At 36.9% G+C, this 19,586-nt stretch overlaps 1 protein-coding gene across 11 annotated transcripts in view; it reads right to left on the bottom strand.

Annotated features, from left to right (window-relative positions):
• The window catches only part of tp63 (tumor protein p63), a 108,773-nt gene that overhangs the window by 63,382 nt on the left and 25,805 nt on the right, over window positions 1-19,586 (bottom strand). For 8 of the 11 annotated variants that reach the window (XM_089134160.1, XM_089134156.1, XM_089134159.1 and 5 more), the window contains 8 exons: window positions 17,703-17,951; window positions 8,466-8,652; window positions 8,252-8,367; window positions 7,838-7,947; window positions 7,595-7,731; window positions 7,269-7,351; window positions 6,328-6,452; window positions 1,602-1,744 (listed from right to left, as the gene is read on the bottom strand). In XM_089134160.1, the coding sequence (XP_088990286.1) occupies window positions 1,602-1,744; window positions 6,328-6,452; window positions 7,269-7,351; window positions 7,595-7,731; window positions 7,838-7,947; window positions 8,252-8,367; window positions 8,466-8,652; window positions 17,703-17,951 (1,150 nt within the window). The remainder of the gene's footprint in view (window positions 1-1,601; window positions 1,745-6,327; window positions 6,453-7,268; window positions 7,352-7,594; window positions 7,732-7,837; window positions 7,948-8,251; window positions 8,368-8,465; window positions 8,653-17,702; window positions 17,952-19,586) is intronic. The other 3 variants (XM_089134153.1, XM_089134158.1, XM_089134162.1) reach the window with 1 other exon arrangement.

Below are 19,586 nucleotides of genomic sequence, written 5' to 3'. Positions count from 1 at the left end.
ACCTCATGGCCCTCTATCAGAATCCAGAGTTTTGAGAAGATTGGAGAAACTTCATTTTTCGCCCGAAAAAACAAAAAACAAAAGGGGTACCACTGTAGTTTTTTTTTTCGGGTCGAAATTTTGAATTTCGATATCTCAGCTCTGGAAGGATCTAGACTTAAATACTCGACCTAGTTCCATTGCTTAGCAACGGGAAGAAACTCCTGTAACTTCAGTGCCCAACCCGTATCACGACAAGACGTGAAATAATCACGTTGGTCCACTTTGGAAAACGTGTAGATGTCACGGTTTAGTTTAAACTCAAAACCATAAACAGGGCTATACTGCCCTCTTGTGTCAAATTATATTTCTATATTTATTTTTCCAACAAATAAAGCCAAACCTGCAATAAAACCCCTTCCAATACACACTTGTACTCAACAGATGCAGTGGCTCAGTTGATAAAGCGTTGGGCTTTAATCAAGAAGACTTGAGTTCAATTCCCATACTTGCATTAAATTGTTGTGATTATATCAAACAAAGTGGCCTAAACAATATTTATTAACCCGGTATTGTGATAAGACGTGAAATAATCACGTTGGTCCACTTTTGAAAACGTGTAGATGTCACAGTTTAAACCCCCTCAAACGTGAAACTTACACTTAAAACTTACCATCACGACCTATTGGTTTTCATTAAACCGAGAAAAATTTAATTTTCTTTTATTGACGATCACTGAGAAATGGTCTATTATTTAAAATGCAAAAAAAACAAAAAACATTTATTATTTTCAAGGTGAAAATGATTCATTTGCATGGATCCATGCCGAAGAAAACGTCTAAATGTCACGTTTTTAATGAAGCAGCCTAATGAGTAAAATGTCTATTTTTCCGGCGTCCCCCCAGCTCCTCGTTTAAGCAAAAGGTACGCTAAAAACAACGTATTACATCGACGTTAAACCACGTTAACCATGTTAACCATAACCTTTTAATTGAAGCGACGTGCTCATTTTTTTTTCCGGGCGCAGTATATGTTCGTACTTCGTGGTTGTCTATGGCAACTTGCAACAAACCCACTGTAAGCTGTCACGAGGCTATCTGGTAGCCCATACGGGGGTGGGGGTGGGGGTGGGGGGGGGACGCGGGAAACGCAACAGCGGGCCGCACTCACATTAAACTTTAATGTCAAGTGGGGGGCCACAAAATATCACCGCGAGTTTGAGACCTCTGCTCTACATTAACACCTGAGGGCACCAAATACACATTAGGTGATTTTAGAAAACATGAAACCTGAGGCACACTTCACAATGCATATTTATCATGTATAAGTACATTTTGACAGTGTGCCGAAGGGAAGGCGGATCGTCCCACAAAGATCTAGTTCAATTTTAAAAGGAAACTGTCTGTCAAAGTGACACTGAGAACTGAGTGTTTCTCAAGCCCAGACAGGATCTCATTCACTGAGGAGAAAGGGTTCGGAGACACCTTCGCATGTAAAATTAACTTCCGACATTGCTTTATGTTGATTATAATAATTTTTGTTTGTTCTAACATAATCGGATCCATTTGTAGATAGGCTATAACGATCTATTAATTAGACTAATGATTAAATAGAGTCCTTACTGTCAGTTAGTCCTCCAGCCATGCTGGACGGGGTGAGTGTGTTGCGCTGTTGGGGGTTGATGAGCTGACTGACTGATGGCAGCTTGTTCTTGCCGAGGGTGGGTGAGCTGGAACCGAAGTTGGGTTGAGGTGGCAGAGAACTCCTGAGGGAGAAAGAAAGTACAGGTTCTGATACTGTCATTGGATATTTGCCTAAACTATAGTGGACGTCTAAATTACCCATTACTGAACTCTTCGCATAGGCTTATTAAATGTGTGCTACCTTGTCATGAAATGTTAAACGTTTTCTATAAATGTTTTGGACTCTCTGTGCAAAGTCTCTAACATATTTTTTGTTGTTCTGCAATTCTCAGCAAAGAAGTATACACATGTATAATAAAAAAATCTATATTTCTGGTGTAGAGAAAATAAGATAATTGTATTGGCTGACTTAACCCTTTAAGGCCATATTACACAAATATGTCATGTAAATGAACAATACGAACAAAAGGGGAAACACTGATTTATTGACTCATTTAAGACTCGTTTATTGTTCATTTACATTAGGGCTGGGGAACGAGTAATTATGTAAACACAAACTTTTATTTTGGATGCGATTAATCATTGCTCAGCCCTAATTCACTTGACACATTTGTGTAATATGGCCTTAAAAAAATTGTTTACTCTCCCACAGATGATTTTGCTTTCTTTTCTGGAACATTAAAGGAGATATTTTTTTAGAGATGTCACTGAAAATCAGATTGGTTAGGTTAACTACATTCTTAATATATATATATATATATATATATATATATATATATATATATATAAACTTGCATGCATTTGTTGCTTGTTTTGCTTGCATAATGTGTAATAAAAACACTAAGTGCTTCAGTTCATTGATATTTTGAAATACCCTGCTGACTGAAAGGCCCTGACAATTCAAGGAAAAAAGAAGATTCAATGAGATAAAGGAGAAGAAAAGAGATTAAAGAGGAAGTGTAGGGATAGGAACACAAAAGCAGAGAAGTTATTTATTGAATAGTAGTAACTGACAAAAGTGCAAGAGCCAATGAGAATACAACAACCATGAATTTCATATGAAACAACAAAAGGATCTGTCAACACTGTAGCATTCATTTACTTTTCTCTTAACTGCCATGTACATAGCAGGAGATACATTTTTTTAAACAAAATGCACAATTAATCAAGACAAAACGCACAAAAAAACTGCCCAGCAGTACACTTTACAAAACATGACCAGCATTATCAAAATTCAGTCATCAATAAAGTCTATCCCCCCACGTTTATAGACAACTCAATGAGTCCAGCTCCAATAATAAAATGAAGACAGAGGCAAAAACAAAAAGCTATTTAAGATAAACCATCATCAAGAGCTTAAAGAAAAAACTATGAGTCCCATAAAAAGGTGTGTGCTTGGTTCCTGGTCAGTTTCGACATTCAGGATTATTTAGAGAGATAGAAAGAAGAAAAAGACGGAAAGAATAGAGAGAAAGAGAGAAATAAGGTGGTCAGCTGACAAGTTGCTATACTGTTTATGTGCAATGGGTTTCTGTGCAATACCAGCAGATCATATTAAATGCCGAGACAACAAGCCGCCTCAGTCACAAGGGCCCTTTAAGAAACATCAAACACGGAAAATGAAAGGTTTTAAGAAACTTTAGACACTTCAGATTATTGAACAAGAATACTAAATGCACCTAAATCTGAGTGTAGGTTGAGTGTAAGCAAATTCAACACACAAACGGATCATTTCAATTGATAAACAAGCGCCATAGTCTGGATAACACTTTGGAGGGGCAAAATCATGCAATGGACTTTCCACAAATATCTAAACTGACTTCACTTGAGAGCTCACATTTAAAACGAGGTCTTCAGGTGGTAGAAACAAAAATCCAGTGTTCAACCTATTTGTGGTACGTAAAAAGTCTAGGAGTTACCACAGGTGACACTTTGGAGAAGCACAAGGAGCCCCAAGAGGGGTAGAGGATGAGATGAAGAAGAGATGGAGATAGATGAGCGAAGGATGCTCTGAGGGAGGAGGAATGGGATTCCTATTTTCAGGAAGCACTGAAGCGCCTCTTCTGCTCACCTATCGGGTCCAGAAGCTCAGAGCGCAAACGGGCCCTTATCAGACTGTGGAAAAGAATTGAAGACAGAAAGTGAGAAATAGAAAGCCAGGAGAATGCAGGAAGATGTGAGGAGAGAAGAGAGAAAAAGAGGTGGAGGAATAACACAATGTCAGGAAAAATGAAAAAGATGACACCATAAATACCTTTTATTACACTGTATCATGGAATAAAAGAAAAAGAGAGAGCACAGTGATGAGCAGTTGATGATGGGTAAATCAAACTGGACTTGTATAATAATATTAATAATATATTTAATATATGAAGTTGGAATATTAGCCTAAAAGAAATGGGACACAGTGTAAGCATGCATCTATGCAAATTTTAAAAGCCTCATTCATTTATATAAAACTATATTATGTGATTTAAAGGTGCTAAAAATGCTATGTAAACAAAAAAAGAGGCTCAAACTATGTTGAAACATTTGATATTAGGATATTATTATTATGATTATTATGAATATTTTAGCATGCGCACAATCGTTCCACAAGATGGCAGTAAGTTGCAACTATGGAAGTAATTTCAGTATTTAAACTTTAGAGAAAGAGAGAAAGAACAAGAAAATCAACAAAATAAAAAGACCAACCCACTGAATCTATGACAGAAGGAGCTTTATTTAAAACAGAGAGAAAAAAAAAGATAGATATATATAGTTAGAAAAACAGATTTATGAAACAAGAGGGAATTAACAGCATGCAGAAAAAGCTGAAAATGATCAAATGGGACTTGTACCAGGAAATGTTACGTTTTTTTTTTTTTTTCGATTGCTAAACGACAACTGGAGCTACGTGTGCAAAACTCGAACAACAGTCTGCACTGCAAGCAGTTCACGTGGACCAAACTCTAGTTCGTTTTTCATTGCTTGAACACACTTTTGAACTCTGTAGGTACACTTATCCCATGACTTTAACCACAACCTGCACTTTGTTCAAATGCTAACACACTGCTGTCAAAACTGTGAACCACAAAATTCAAAACAGAATAGACTTCAGCTTGTGCCTTTCAAACACTGCAGTTGAAAGGCTGGAAACCTGTGGCCTGATGCTAAAGAGAGACATGATTAGACCCTCAATTATTGAGAGCCTGTTTTGAGCGTGTGTTTAGAGTTGCGTTGCTTGGAATGAGTTTTGCAGGTGTTTGTGAACCGTTTAGCTTAGGTAACTGTTGGTAGTGCAGACTGTAGTTTGAGTTTTGCACATGTAGCTCCAGTTGTGCTCCCATTTAGCAATCGGAAAAACAAAACCAAAAAAAAAAAAAAAACTCTAAATACACCTAGGGATGTATTTGATGTGTACTGCATTAACAGGCTACTCAAAATATAGTTTTGGAGAGTCAAACGATGCACATTTCACAGCCTGTGTGCTCTTTTCTTGTACATAGGGGACAAATACCCTATAATCACCAGCCTTTCTTTCACATATTCTCACACTAGAGCTGTTTGAGCAGTTTACAGTTCTAAAACTCAGTAGAGAATAAACCTTTTTTAAGCCATTGGTTCCCTTTGGAATATCTGTGGGTTTATAGTATGGCTGTTTCTTAAAAGCAAATGTGTTCTGTGGTTAATTTTAAAGGGTGACATTTTGTCCTACAATATAGAATTACCAAAAAAAAATAAAAATAAATAAAATATCTGAGCTTATGTAACCAAATCTTTATTTTAGTCATAAGTCGTGAAAAATGCTATTCTGAAAACCCATTAGAACTTCCCTAGGGAATCCATGGCGAATCCAGTTGACCTACAAACTGACGTCACTGAACAGCTCAGTTGGGTGTGGATGATTTAAACGGTCTTAAGGAAATTTACAGAAAGACAATCATTGACATTTAAATTCTTATTGTCAGACATCAGTTGGTTTGTCAATGAGATAAGCTGTCAAAAGCATTTCACATGTCTCTCCCTCCAGCTCTGTCGGGCACTATTTGAGCAGATACAGAATGTGCTTCTGAGGAAACTATGCCAAAGGTTTAAGGCAGAGTAAATTTGCATTTACCATAAAGACCAATAAAAATGTGTCTGCAGAGTATAAACTTGTTTCTGTGGAAATCTTGACAGCATACAGTGCCAAAATCTGAATAAATCAGAGCAAGGTACACCCTTAATATGAAGCCAAGCAGAACGCAAACCATACAGTAGCTAATATTATGTGAATTGCTGACCATAACAGCAGGGTGCACAACACAAATCACATGCAGATGCAATCCAAACATACATTCATGCTGTAACCAAGATTATATCATCAGTGTGAGAGAATTAAACAGCCATGTTAAGTTCAAGTGTTTGCACTCTAGAAATCCTCATAAGAGGTGGAAACTAATGGCTGATCAAGCAAATTGAAATTGCAAAGTCAGTTCACAGTTAGTTAATGAGCAATCACAAACGTTGAAAGCAAGCAGGTCGATCAAGTTATTAAAACACACTGCCACAAAAATAAATATGTGGGTGGACCTTGCTAGCACAGTGTAGTACTTGCCAACAGTTTTGCTGTGGCTAGTCACATTTACAAAATTCCCCATATGATTGTTTTTCTCAATTTTCCAATGAGGCAGAATCACCCCCATTTTATTAGGGAATCTTTCTGCATATGTAAGGTACTCACTGTTTCTGCAGTAGGTTCTGCTGTTGCTGTCTGTATGACTCAATAGTGTGCTGAGGGAGGAACTGCATGAGTTCCAAAGACTCTTTGATTTTCACCAAAATCTCATAGATTTCACGGCCTTTAATCTGAAGCACAGAGAGGAAGAGAGGAGGGATAAGTCTGGATGTCAGCAGACATTATGCTTACATTATTTTTCTTTATTGTTTATTATCTTTTCAGTATCAAATATTTCTGTAACAATTTATGAAGTATAACTTTAACAGGTTTTAATGCATTGTAAAGGCATTCATAATACATTTATTAATCTAAGTTATGAATTATGAATTAATCTAATAATTTATGAATACTCTATTGTTCATATGCATTTTAAAATATATATTTTTAAAATATAATATATATATATATATATATATATATATATGTAAAATGTGTAGAAAAGATCAATAACCTAGATTAATACATGCTGTTAAATTACTATTCATTGCTACTTTATTATTACAAAAATTATTTACAAAATTATAATATTTACAAATTATCAATGATCTTTTCATAACTTATTTTTAATTTTTATCTTAACAGTTATAAAACATTATCATAATTACATTTTCACAGTTAAAAAGTAGCACATTATACCACAAGGTGACATCTAGTTTGGTGTTTTTTATGGGTTATATAACATAAATAAAACAAATGCATTATTTAAGCGGGCTTCATAGAAAGTTAACAACTCTCCCTCATCATAAAAACAGAGAGCAACAGAAAGGAAGACAACAGTTTCCACATCTTTAAATCTGGATTTTTAAAGATGTCCACCTAGTGTATGTTAACATTGAAAAATAATAATAACACAAATAAAACTGCATAAACTGATGCAAGAATAAGTCCTGTGTGAACCAAGTCTTATTTTATTTCAAATAAATAACCGAAAATCTGATACTCACAGGCAGACAAAACACTTCCTCGTCGGTGGATCTTCGCTTCTTGATGGAGGGGTGCTGAGACAGATGAGAGGCCTGGCGGAAAGCTGTGGAAGACAGAGATAGAGGAAGTGAAACAGCTGCAAAAGATGATCGGCAAGCACAAGAATCAGAGCTAAAGCACAGAACAGGAGGAAAAGTTGCAGTGTGCGTGTGTGGGTGTGTTTGTTTGTTCAAGAGGACATGCAGTATCTATAGAGGTGAGGACGACCTAGGAGGAGTAAGAAACATGCAATGCGAATGTATTTGTGTTAGATGAAGTCCAGTCACCAGCCCCCAGCATTACTTACGGCGTTTCATACCCTCACTGCTCTTTGTGCCGTCACTGACATGCTGTTTGCGGATGCTGTCTTCGTCAGCTTTGCGGTCACGTCCAGGACACGCGCAGATACGAGCCTCAAAACACCGTCGGCCCAAAACCTGACCACTGGAGAGACCAATGAAGACATGTATGCATGTTTCCATTTGTTGTTCTTCACACATGAGTGATTTTTTATTCACTAACAATCCAATGCGTTTTGAAATCGTCTTACTCTCTGGATTCCAAAGTGACGATGATAAGAATAGGCCGTCTGTTCATTCCGCCAACACAGCTCGAGTTACACATGAAATTGTACAGGATAGTTGTGAACTCTGTGCCCACCTGTTAATGGGAAACAACCACGTCATACACCACACAGTTGTTCATTTCTGTAAATTAACATCTGTTAGGAATGGTTTCAGGTGTGCAGGGTATGTAGGGAGAGCCAGGTTTACCTTGTAAACCCAAATGTCCCCACAAGGAATGGCTTATAAATCATACTAAGTGATTTTTTTTTTTAATGTAAAAATGCTGATAGTGTTCTGTGATGGGTAGGTTTAGGGGATATAATATGCTGTTTGTATAGTATAGAAATCATTACGCATATGGAATGTCCTCATAATGATACCAGTGTGTGTGTGTGTACCTGAGGGGGCTCGTAAGGCACCAGCACACTCTGACGCCCAGTAATGGAATCTTCCATGTATTGAGCATGACTGTTCCCCTCAACCCTAATCAGGTGACTGGGTGGGGCTATTTGGCCTAATGAACACAAAAGTCAATCGATTACATCACCAAGCTGAAGGTTAAAAAGACACTTAATCGCATTTCTTGAGTACAAATTTAGAAGAGTGTCATACCGTCATTGAACTCTCGGCTCAGTTCATGGTTCGGGCATCGTTTGACCACCTCCGTAACATGCTCAGCTTTCTTATAGACAGGCATGGCCCGTATAACTGCACCCTGAGGTGGATTGGTAAGGACCTTGATTTGAATGGGACAGGTTTTGGCAATCTGACAGTACAGCTTCTTCAGCTCTGTGGAGTACTAAAGAAAAAAACAGAAGAATTTAGTTAGCAATTGCCATTAAAACAACCAAAAATGACTTTATGGATCTGTAATATCACAGCATTTTAACAATATAGGCACATTTTAATCGGGATTACTAAAATGTTGCAAAGCTTTTGTAAAATGTTCATGTTTCTCTTAAACAGCCAATGCAGAGATAAAACAGCTGCAGTTTGGCAACCCTTTAGAGGAATAAGCACCATTTAACTGTCTTTAAAGGGAATAGCAGCTGGTATTTGGCGGCAGGACTTCTGGTTCTGTCCTACAGCTGTCATGGGTTAAGATATACCTGTGTTCAACAAAGCACGCTAAGATATGCTTTGTAAACCACCTGAAGCATAGTTTATCTATGAAGATGTCTGGAACCATTTCGTAGCAGAAATCGGATGTAAAATGTATTACCCTGATGTGATAATATTTATGTTGTTGAGCAATGAAAAGCTTATAATAAATGGCCTTAATAGGCCTCGTTCATACAGAATGAATTTAGTCTAAAACAGTGGTTCTTCACTCTTTTAACCCCCACTGTCCACAATATTTGCAGACCCCACTTGTTTTTTTTTAATTTACAGAAATTAGACTGTCAGATTCAAATTAGACTGTCAAATAGTATTAAATAATTTGAATAAAAATATAAAAAATAAATTAAATAAATAGATAAAATTAAATAAGTAAATAGTAACATTCTAGAAGTTTAGCTGTGATTTAAGTAGTTTAAGTAGTAACACTTTAGAATACTGTTCCTCCGTTAATGAATATCTACACTAGAACCAATGAGTAATGCAATATTAACAATCTAGTAACTATTATTAACTAACAATAAACTCTGATAAGTAATAAACTAGTAAGTAACGTCGCACAGATGAATGTGTTAGTTCACTATTAACTAATCAATAACTATTTTTTCAATGCTTCCCAGAGAACTACTGAAAAAGTTTATTAACAATGTAGAAACTACCATTACCTAAAAAAAAAAAAAAAAAAAAAAACTCTGATTAACGAGCTAGTAATTAATAGTGCGCAGATGAAAGTGTTACTACATACTTCTGTGGGAATTACTAATTATTTGGATCCGTATTATAAAGTGAAGACCATGGGAACTAACTAGTATTGACTCAAGTGTTACTAAAGAAAGTTTCTAAAAGTATACTAAAGTTCACCAAAATCTCAAACACTTGAAATGACTATAGTGTTTGGTTGCACAAATCATGACTATATCATGTAGTAACACTTGAGTCATTACTAGTTAGTTCCAATGATCTTCACTTTATAATAGAAATACAAATAATTAGTAATTCCCACAGAAGGATCTAGTAACACTTTCATCTGCTCACTATTACTTACTAATTAATAATCTGAGATTCTTTTTAGTAATAATAGATACTATATTGTTAATAAACTTTTTCAGTAGTTCTCTGGGAAGCATTGAAAAAATAGTAGTTATTGATGAGTTAATAGTGAAGTACCACTTTCATCAGTGCGCTATTATTTACTAGTTCGTTAATCAGAGTTTCTTGTTGGTTAACAATGGTTATTAGATTGTTAATATTGTGTTACTCATTGGTTCTTGTGTAGTTATCCATTAACGAAGGAACCATATTCTAAAGGGTTACCGTTTTAGTTTGTTTGTCACATTTTAAAACATTTTAAGTCATAATCAAGACTCATTGGAAGTTTGCTTGAGGGCCACTGGTCTATTTCGTTAATCAAGGCTTGACATATCAATGTTTTGAAAACTTTATAATTTTGACACTACATTGCACTTATTATTTCAGATGCATTTTTAAAAGACTATGTTAAAAAATGAATTAAGTATAAATTATATATAAATTTCAACCCACCAAAGTGTCAAAAATCCACCCGCATTTGGTGGGTTGATGGGTGTTAATGTCAAGCCCTGATTATACTATTCTTATATAAATTGTCATGTTCAATTCAACAATTTATGTAAGAATGGCTTTTTACATTGAGTTTCATTAATTAGGTTTATTGTTTCTAAATGCATGAAAACAAACATCTACTGTACATTTCATTATTAGATGTAAATCTCATAAGGTAATCACAACTGTATTTCCCAACATCCTCTTCATCACTGATGACAGCTTGATGTTCTGGGTGTCACTGACCACAAAAATCACAATTGCATCACACAGTGTGCTTGAATCATCCTCATCACCACAGGCTAAAACTCAGGTGTTACTCATGCTTACAGCATCATCAAGTGTTTAAGATACTGTCTAACCACACACAATAGGTCAAAATGAAAGATCTACGTGATTAAGCAGTCTCACAAAGTGTGACCGCCAACATTGTGACAACTGCAAATCACCCCTCAGTCACCATCAATGTTGCAAAATCTAATGGCCTATGCCCTAGATTTTGTATTGTAGATGGCTGGTTACACATCACTTCTTTTTCAAGAAAAATAGCACAGACCATCATTTTCTTTGCAGCTTTGAAATTCTTGTGCTGAAAGCAGCGTATCAAGTACATGGAAAATAACTGCGAAGAAAACTTTCCTCTCAAGTTCATTTCAAAAGGTGAAGATGACGAAGAAAGAAAGAAAAAAAGGGCTGTGAACGTTGCCCGGGGCTGTTCTGAAGAACAATGTTACATTAAATTCCATCTCTATTAACTTTTGATATGAAGTGTTCCAATGAGAGGAGCCCATCCCAACACCTGCTTGTGAGCTTTCAGAGTATTACACAATCTTGACAAGAACAAACACACACACAAATCCTGGCCATTTCCTGAAGGAATTGGTAGAACAAACTGGATGATGTAGGGGGGAAAAAAAACACCATTAAAAGAATAATCCATTAAAAATTTGACTCCCGATACGACCTGATAAAGGATACAAGATGCTTTAACAGCATTTACTAATCTAATGGTAATTTCTACATAACTATACAACATATATAATCATTATAATTTATATTATGCTGTCCAAAAATTCCTTGTAAGTTTGACTTATTTCATTAACTGCATCTTTTTTGACCAATTTTATGTCACAGAAAACACAGAAAATACTGTAGGTCTGTGCAGCTTATATGTTGGGCTTCCTGACTTGACATATCACTCGCATTAGCTGGTGATGTCTTCATCAGAAAATCAACAGCATAACAACACCTTCACTCACCATCTGCACTCTCAGAACAGACTTGACCCATTTTAGCTCTGACTAAATTAGCACCAGGGTGCTTTCACCGAGGGATGATGGAGGTGTTTTGTGCGTGAACTGAACGCACTGTTTGAAAGGTGTTCTATAAAAGAAAGATAAATAACTGTAATTGCCCTTCTGCTCCCAACTTGATATGCCCTGTACGCTCCTGTCATTCATTTAAATGAGGTGGGAAGGGGAGAGGGAAGATCATCTAGGACCAATGAATGTAGACATGAATGCCAGAGGGTCAGTCACACAGAGGCCCAGCAAAAAAGCCAGAGACAGATATAAATGACATACTGACAACAAACACCATTCTTACATATTTTGCAACATCGTAGACTTCAACCTACAAAACTTACCACACAAACAAAGCAGTTGATATACCAATTCTAGCCCTAAAGCAACACATTTTTTTCAGAACGCAAACATGTGTGGAGGCTCCCGTGTTTGCTTAGGGCCAAATGATCCACTTCTAACAGGAAAAAAAACACACACACACACACATACACAAAGGGTGGGGCAACACAGTGATCTGATGAATTGGAGGCATTGGCTGTTTTACAGGGAGGGGCAGAGTGGTGTTAGCATGTAATTATGTCCCAGTCATGGGCTACAATGGGAATTACACAGCTTGGGAATGGAACAAAAAGGTTAGAGTAACTGCTTGAACAGAAAAGGAGCTTCATAACATTTTACAAAAAGGTTCAAATGCACAAGTTAATGCATAGGTTACTGTTAATTTATAAACACTGTTTATTGTTATTTCTTGATCATTCATTTTTTAAATATATATATAATGTTAGACAACGCATTCTCATTCTTTAGCGTCATATAGAACGCTATATGAAAAAACGGCGTTATGTGCATGGCACCCGTTATAATTAATATAACACGCGCTGTGATGGGTAGGTTTAGGTGTGGGGTACGGTAGTCTTATATTACGCTAAAGTATTTATGACGACTTGGGTTCACATGAATATTAACGATAAAGGGTGCCATGTGCGTAGTATAGCGTCGTTTTGTCATATAGCGTTCTATGTGATGCTAAAGGATGAGAACGGGCTGTGTTAGAATATATCTGCTGTTTCGTTATTATTTATAAACTATTTATTGATATTTTGATTTCATCTTTAATTTATGTTTAAATATAGAATGGTAATTTCTACATAACTATACATTTTTAATATACGATATATATATATATATATGAAGAGTTCAGATGCAAAAGCCTCTAAGTGCCATTTGAAATTTTCTTCTAGAATGATCATTTTTATCAAACCTGTATATTTAAGTTCAGTAATTTCACTTAAATGGCAATGATAATTACATATTAATTGTTATTTAAGTGAAATTACTGAACTTAAATGTACAAGTTTGATAAAAATCATTATTAAAGAAGAAAATTTCAAATGGCATTTAGAGGCTTTTGCATCTGAACTCTTCATATATATATATAAAATAGATTAATACATTGCTCAACATACATCATCATTATAATTTATATTATGCTGTACAAAAATTCTGTTTTCTCTTTAGTTTACATTTAAGTAAAATTGTTATGTGCTTTTTTTCATTTTTAGTCGTTTTTTTTAATCATTTTAGTCAGCTTTAATTTTAGTACTTCAACTTCAACTTTTTGCAAGGCAAAATTTCAGTTTATAACATCTATTGATGTTTTATTTTATTTCAGTTTTTATAAATTTGTAATAGTTTTATTTTATTGAAAAATAACAACACTGATGTAGAAGTATACGTATGAATTAACATTTTATTCAAGATAAATAAATGTGGTAAAAAGTACATTGTTGTTAGCTCACCATGAATGTTAACAAATTGAGCCTTACTATAAAGTGCTACCCAGAATTCTACACTACAGTTGCAGGTTTGATATTTTAGTTCTTGCAGACCACTTCTGCAGTGTATCAGCTGACAATCAGCCTAAAGGAACTGTGCAGAATCTGCTCAAGAGATTTTTACACATACAGAGATGTGTGTGTAAAACCACAATCACACATACAACATACGCACACACATACAGTGCTGTACTTGTTGTGACAAGTTTGCTGCTGTAGTGTGTATGTTTGAGCAGAGCAGGGCTGCGGGCTAAGGCTGTTTTCGTGTCTCAGCATGGCAGGGCGGGTTGGCCCAATGCTCTGGCGCCTCTGGTCTTGTCCCACCTCATACCTGACATGTACTATCACGCCTGTTGCTTTTTCCAAAACCTGTTTCATTGGGAAAGAAATAAAATTGTTTTTTCCCCCCATTTGGCACAGCAGGGGGAAAAAAATAATAAAAACACCTGTTTGGTGAGTTTGGAAAGCAAAAGTTTTGCACCCCCTACACTCAAATCCTAATTAAACACAGAAAAATGCGAATCTGTTCAAAAGCAAATTTCACAGGACATTGCCCATTACATATTTCATGCTAGAAATGTTAGGGGGTCAGGTCATGCTTTCTACACTAAAATACATGAAAAAATGGTTTGCAGGACTTAGTTGGTGAGCAGGAGGGATGCAGCCACGGTTTTGATTAGCAAATCAACAGCCATGCTGAAAACTTTGCATGGTGTCTATGCATATTTACTTCAACTGGTTTGAAAGCGAAAAATCAGACCTTTTGTGCACAAAAAGGATTAAGCCAAAGGCATTTAAACGCAATCGGTTTTCAAACCAAAATCAGTAACTCTGTTTATAGTGCATTTGGAGGGAGATTGTTCTGCAAACTACCCTCATCATATTCATACTTTCTCGAGTGATGTAAACAAATGCCCCCAATGCTTCCTGGCACTAGCTAATGCCCTGTGATTAAATTATATGCTCTGGAAATGTGATCTTTCCCAGAAAATGTGTGACAAGCTTTGGTGTAATTATGCTGGATTTCCCCTAGTTTTGCTCAATGGTCCCCCTGAGTGCTGCCAAATTCTTTCCTTACAGCTACCTTTTACTTCCTTATAGCTACCTTTTTTCTTCTATTACTGAAAATGAAGGTGTTTGCATTTCTGTTCTCGATCAATTACGGTCTGAAGGTGTCGTACAAAAGGTGGGCTTTAAGGTCACGTCTAATAGGTAGATGCCGGGCCTTTTCAGAGAGATTCATTGTATCTCGGCTGCACGAGAAAATGGAGATTATGAGCGTGCAAGTGAGCTAAAGCAGACGCGTCGCTATACTGGTGCTGACAGACTGATCTCTTTGACTCAGTCCAGTTCTACCTCTTGCGTGGTCTTTAAAAGCACAGGTAATCTTTCATTGTTTGAAAACACAAAACAAGAAGAACAACACATCTCCAAACAGAACCTGTCAGAGAAGTGTGCTTTTCTAGGTACGCCTTTCTTAGAAATCATTTCCCTATCATAAAAATCTTTTCAACCTGAGATTTTTTTTTTTTTTAAATAAACCTCTCCCTCCTTTTCTTCTTCCTCTGCTTGCTCTAGGTTTTAGGGCTTTACGTGGCAATGTCAGACGAGTCTCGACAAGCTCGTTGACACAAACAAGTCTCAGCTCCATCTCACGAGGCGTGGGACGGGCCTGCAGATGTTCCATGGACAAGTCGTATCTTGCCACCTTTCGCTGGAACACTCATCTCTTTGAACGCGTCTGTCCTCCCCCAACTTCTATCCTCGTTCTCATCTCCTTGTCCTGCGGCATTATGAGAGACGCAGTCGAAAAGCTTTACTCATTGAGCAGGGAACAGCCCCTTTGGCACTGTAGGGTTCAGGGGAAAGGCATGGAGTATTTACACGAGTATTACTGACCTATTCTTCTAATCCCTAGCTCACTTCTTGAGACAACAACTCTAGTGGTCGCATTCCTTCGGTCATGCTGTTCAATACAGGTGAACCGTTGGATGCGTTGATAGGTTGACAGTAAAATGCAAATGGAGACTTTGCTCTAAAGAACATCAAACAAATGAACACCAGCCAAAATAGTTAACTGAAAATGATTGAGGGGATGGGTTTCCTCTGAAAATTGAAAACGAACAAAAAAAGCTTTGTCTTATCATTGACATCAACAAAAAAAGCAGGATTGCAAAAGCATTTCCCGTAAATGATGAGCGGTAGGATGCAATGCCAGGAAATATGTGTGTGGGTGTGTCATGGAAGCAATATATGCAGGATTAGACTGAGCTGCGTATTGAGAACGAGCATGGGTTATACATAAAACCCAGAAAAATGTCTTTCGTTTAGCTAAACTGTTATTAAATTAAAAGATGAGCTACTCTTCGTAGCATTCATATTTCCGTTTCTCACAGTGAAGAGAATGAGTAGGGACAACTTAAATGAGACAAACATGGGTGTGGTGTCTTTCTCACACCCAGAAGTCTTCTCTAAGTACAGTGAGGTGTCTGACTATTGCCGCTGTATTGGTGAAGTCAAGAAGTGAGGATGACAAGGGCTCTTGTGGGAATAGGGTAAATGTCACAATCCCACACTGCACTGTAGCCAATGAGCACTGAGCAACTCACAAACCAATCTCCTCTCAACTTGTTTACTCAAAGATGTAAGACTGCATTACCGCAACTGACTCATTGGTTTTTTTCAGGACCACAATCTGCCAAATTCAAGATTAGCAAGACATTGGTTTATAATAGCTGGGATCAATTAACCTCAAATAATGGTTTATCTATTAAATGTCTATGATTAAATAACTTCAACTGAAGGGCTCAGGTTAGCCTTGTCAGATCACATTTAGTGCAAAAATAACAACTGTTGTAACTGCTATCATAAAACACAGCAACAAAAATTAAGAAACAGTGTAAAGACAAGGTCGACAAGACCTTAGCTATAACTAGCTAGCGACCGCTAGGGTGAGTTGTCCAACCGAAAGCCAGTTTTTTTTAGTACTTTTTAGTTGACAGACTCAGTGGCCTGATGGGATTGTTCCCATGCTGCTACAACTAGCCTAGCAAGTTTTGTCGGTTTCATTATGAAGGGGTGACATATCTATGCAAAACAAAGTGACAGTGACACAGCTAATGTAATGCTCACTGTGATGCGCATTGTTTCCGCTATGTGGACATAGCGGTCTATGAAAAGTAACAACTCGCCAGCAGGGGTCAGTCGTGGCCCTTTTTGAACAGAATTTTGCTTTCGTCTTTTTAAAATATTTCAAATGTATATTTTTTATTTTCAAAAATTTGACTTACTGCGTACAATTATTAATCAGATAACACATTTTATTGATTAACAATACATTTTTTTTTATGTTTGTACCTATTTTAACTGACTTTAAAAAAATCTTCAAAAAGATGGCAAGTATTGTGCAGCAAACGTTGTGCCTTTTTTTCTCAGCCAGAGAGAGTTTTGTAACTTACAACTTTCATAAAGTTCACGGAAGTGCCTAAAGCTGAGTTTAGACAGGCAAAAACGTTACTACCCTTCTAGAGGAAGAAGAACCCTTGACAGCAGAAATCACCTGCTTTAATAAGCATATCACAGAGTCTTTGTCATTGTGTAACAGAGAACTTCAGCACACTGTCATAACACAGCAAAACACTCCAAATGCCATACAAAGATGATTTGTAACCAGAGGGCAGGAGGTCCACTTTCCTGGTGCAGAAATATTTGGTTGTTTCCCTAAGGCCAGACACTTAACCCCAATTTAGATTTAAGGGACAACATGGTCTCCTTTCTCTATTGGTTTGGCTCTAATCCCATACCCCATAAATCAAAGGCATCTGGATAAAAATACATTTGTTGTTGTTTGTTTGTATGTGTAAGGGGAGGGGTGTAAATAAATAGTATAAAGGTATAAATGTGTTTTGTCTGTAGTTTACTTTTATATTTTTTTTTTACTTAAGGTAAAACATAATATAAAAGTCATACATCATCCATCATCATACATGTACACAATTGCTTTGACTTACCGTCCAGGTGGCTGATTTGGCTGTACTGGACTGCTGGAAGGACACATCAAAGGTGTGTGGGCCAGCATAGTCTGTGTTGGATGGGATGGCAGGTGATGGAGAAAGGGCTTCGAAGGTGGAACTGGGCTGGGCGTAGGGTGATGGTGCCGTTACATTGTTCTGAGCATGATCGTTGTTGTAGGGGCTGGTGGAGGTGGAGCCACCATTTTGATCCATGCTGTTGAGAAGCCCCAGACTTGTATACTGTGGCTAGAGGGAAAACAGGGAGTATTTTTATCAGTATACAATCTTTTCAAGTGTTTGTGGTATTAGCAGTGTCACATGAACAAAGACACAATATTCATCAAAACATTAATGAGTTGTTGCCACAATACTGCTTCTTTTGATGTTAATACATCAGGTTATGATGTAATGGTGGGCTTAGAAAAACAGATGATGTGCATCTTAAATAAGTCTTTGTACAGTATGCACAAGTCAGAGAGAATTATGACCCAAGAGGTTATGCACTTTTTCAAGCTGTTCATCAAACAGCCCTCTCTGTGTACTTATTAAGAAAGGCAGTAAATGCCCTTCTATAACAGCATATATCAATCCTGACAGATGAGGATTACCACAATATGTCATTTTTCAGTTATGCTCTCACTCAAATGTTTTTCAAGAGTTTTATCTAAAAAATAACATTATGCAAATATTAGAGACCACAATTATGGTAACCATAATTACCATAACAATTAATGATTAACAACTAACCACAAACTCAAAAAAAAAAAAAAAGAAAGAAAAAAGATTGGTTGTTTCAACCCATGTTTGGATCATATATGCACAAACTCAACCGTTGGTTTAAATTTTTTAATTAAAATTTTAAACCCAACGGTTGGGTTTGTCCATATTTGACTTCTGAAACGAGGAGCATTTTTTGCCCACATTTTCAAGCAATAGAAAGTAGCCTAACATTTTTAACAGGAACAAATAGTGTCTTAAATTTGACACGTCTAATTAGCTCAAAAAGAACTACTTCTAAATTTATCCCAGTGATTTTTATTTGATAGGTGTGATTCTGCAGTCGTTTACAATGTAAACAACCATCATATTCAGGACCAATTAAGTCTTTAGCACTCCTTAATTGCTCTAATGTTGAGGGTGGGCTCTGTAGAAATGAATAAAGACGATAAATGAACTGAAAGATGCAGTAATAACAAAGGAAGTTGGGGTCAGCGAGGGAGGGGACGGCCAGTGAATGGGCGATACACAGTTCACACGGCTCCTGTTGCCTTGTTCCAGTGAAGGCGCAGAGAGGAATTAAAATGACTGTCATTTGAGAGAGGGAAGAATGTTCTGGAGGTAAGCCAGTCTTTTCCAGCCCCACTCCTCCAGTCCATTCCTTTCCATTTATATACGCCACATTCCCGGATGAGGTGCCATGGTTGTGTGGCTCTTTAGACAGTCATTAATCTCAACCAAGTCCCTTGTTTATTTCAGGCATGGATGGAGACAGCTGTCCAGCTTGCACGCTTCTCCCCTTTCTCTCTCTTTTCCTGTCTCTTTCTTTTTCACTCCCTCCTCGTAAAATTCTCCTGATGCTGTGGGACACAATCAGAGATGGGCCTTTTTCACAGACTGTGATGACGTGTTTCTATAGTTATTATATCATACTGCATATATAAATATGCAAACTGGATGTTTCTGACAAACAATCAATCTCTTAACATTTTTTCCTCTTTTGGAAAGTCATCAAAATGCTATCATGGATTTCTGCTATTGGGGCAAATATGAGCGCGCAAATTGTACTTGTCATAGATTCTTTACACCACTATAGAAGTTTATCCAACTGTGACGACTTCCGCTTCTGAGAATACCAGAAATGTTAAAAGTGTACATTCATTT

This window comes from Pimephales promelas, chromosome 8 (assembly GCF_988280905.1).
Source record: "Pimephales promelas chromosome 8, fPimPro1.hap1.1, whole genome shotgun sequence".
Classification (NCBI taxonomy): Eukaryota; Metazoa; Chordata; class Actinopteri; order Cypriniformes; family Leuciscidae; genus Pimephales; species Pimephales promelas.
This window is presented reverse-complemented; position numbering and strand designations above follow the sequence as displayed.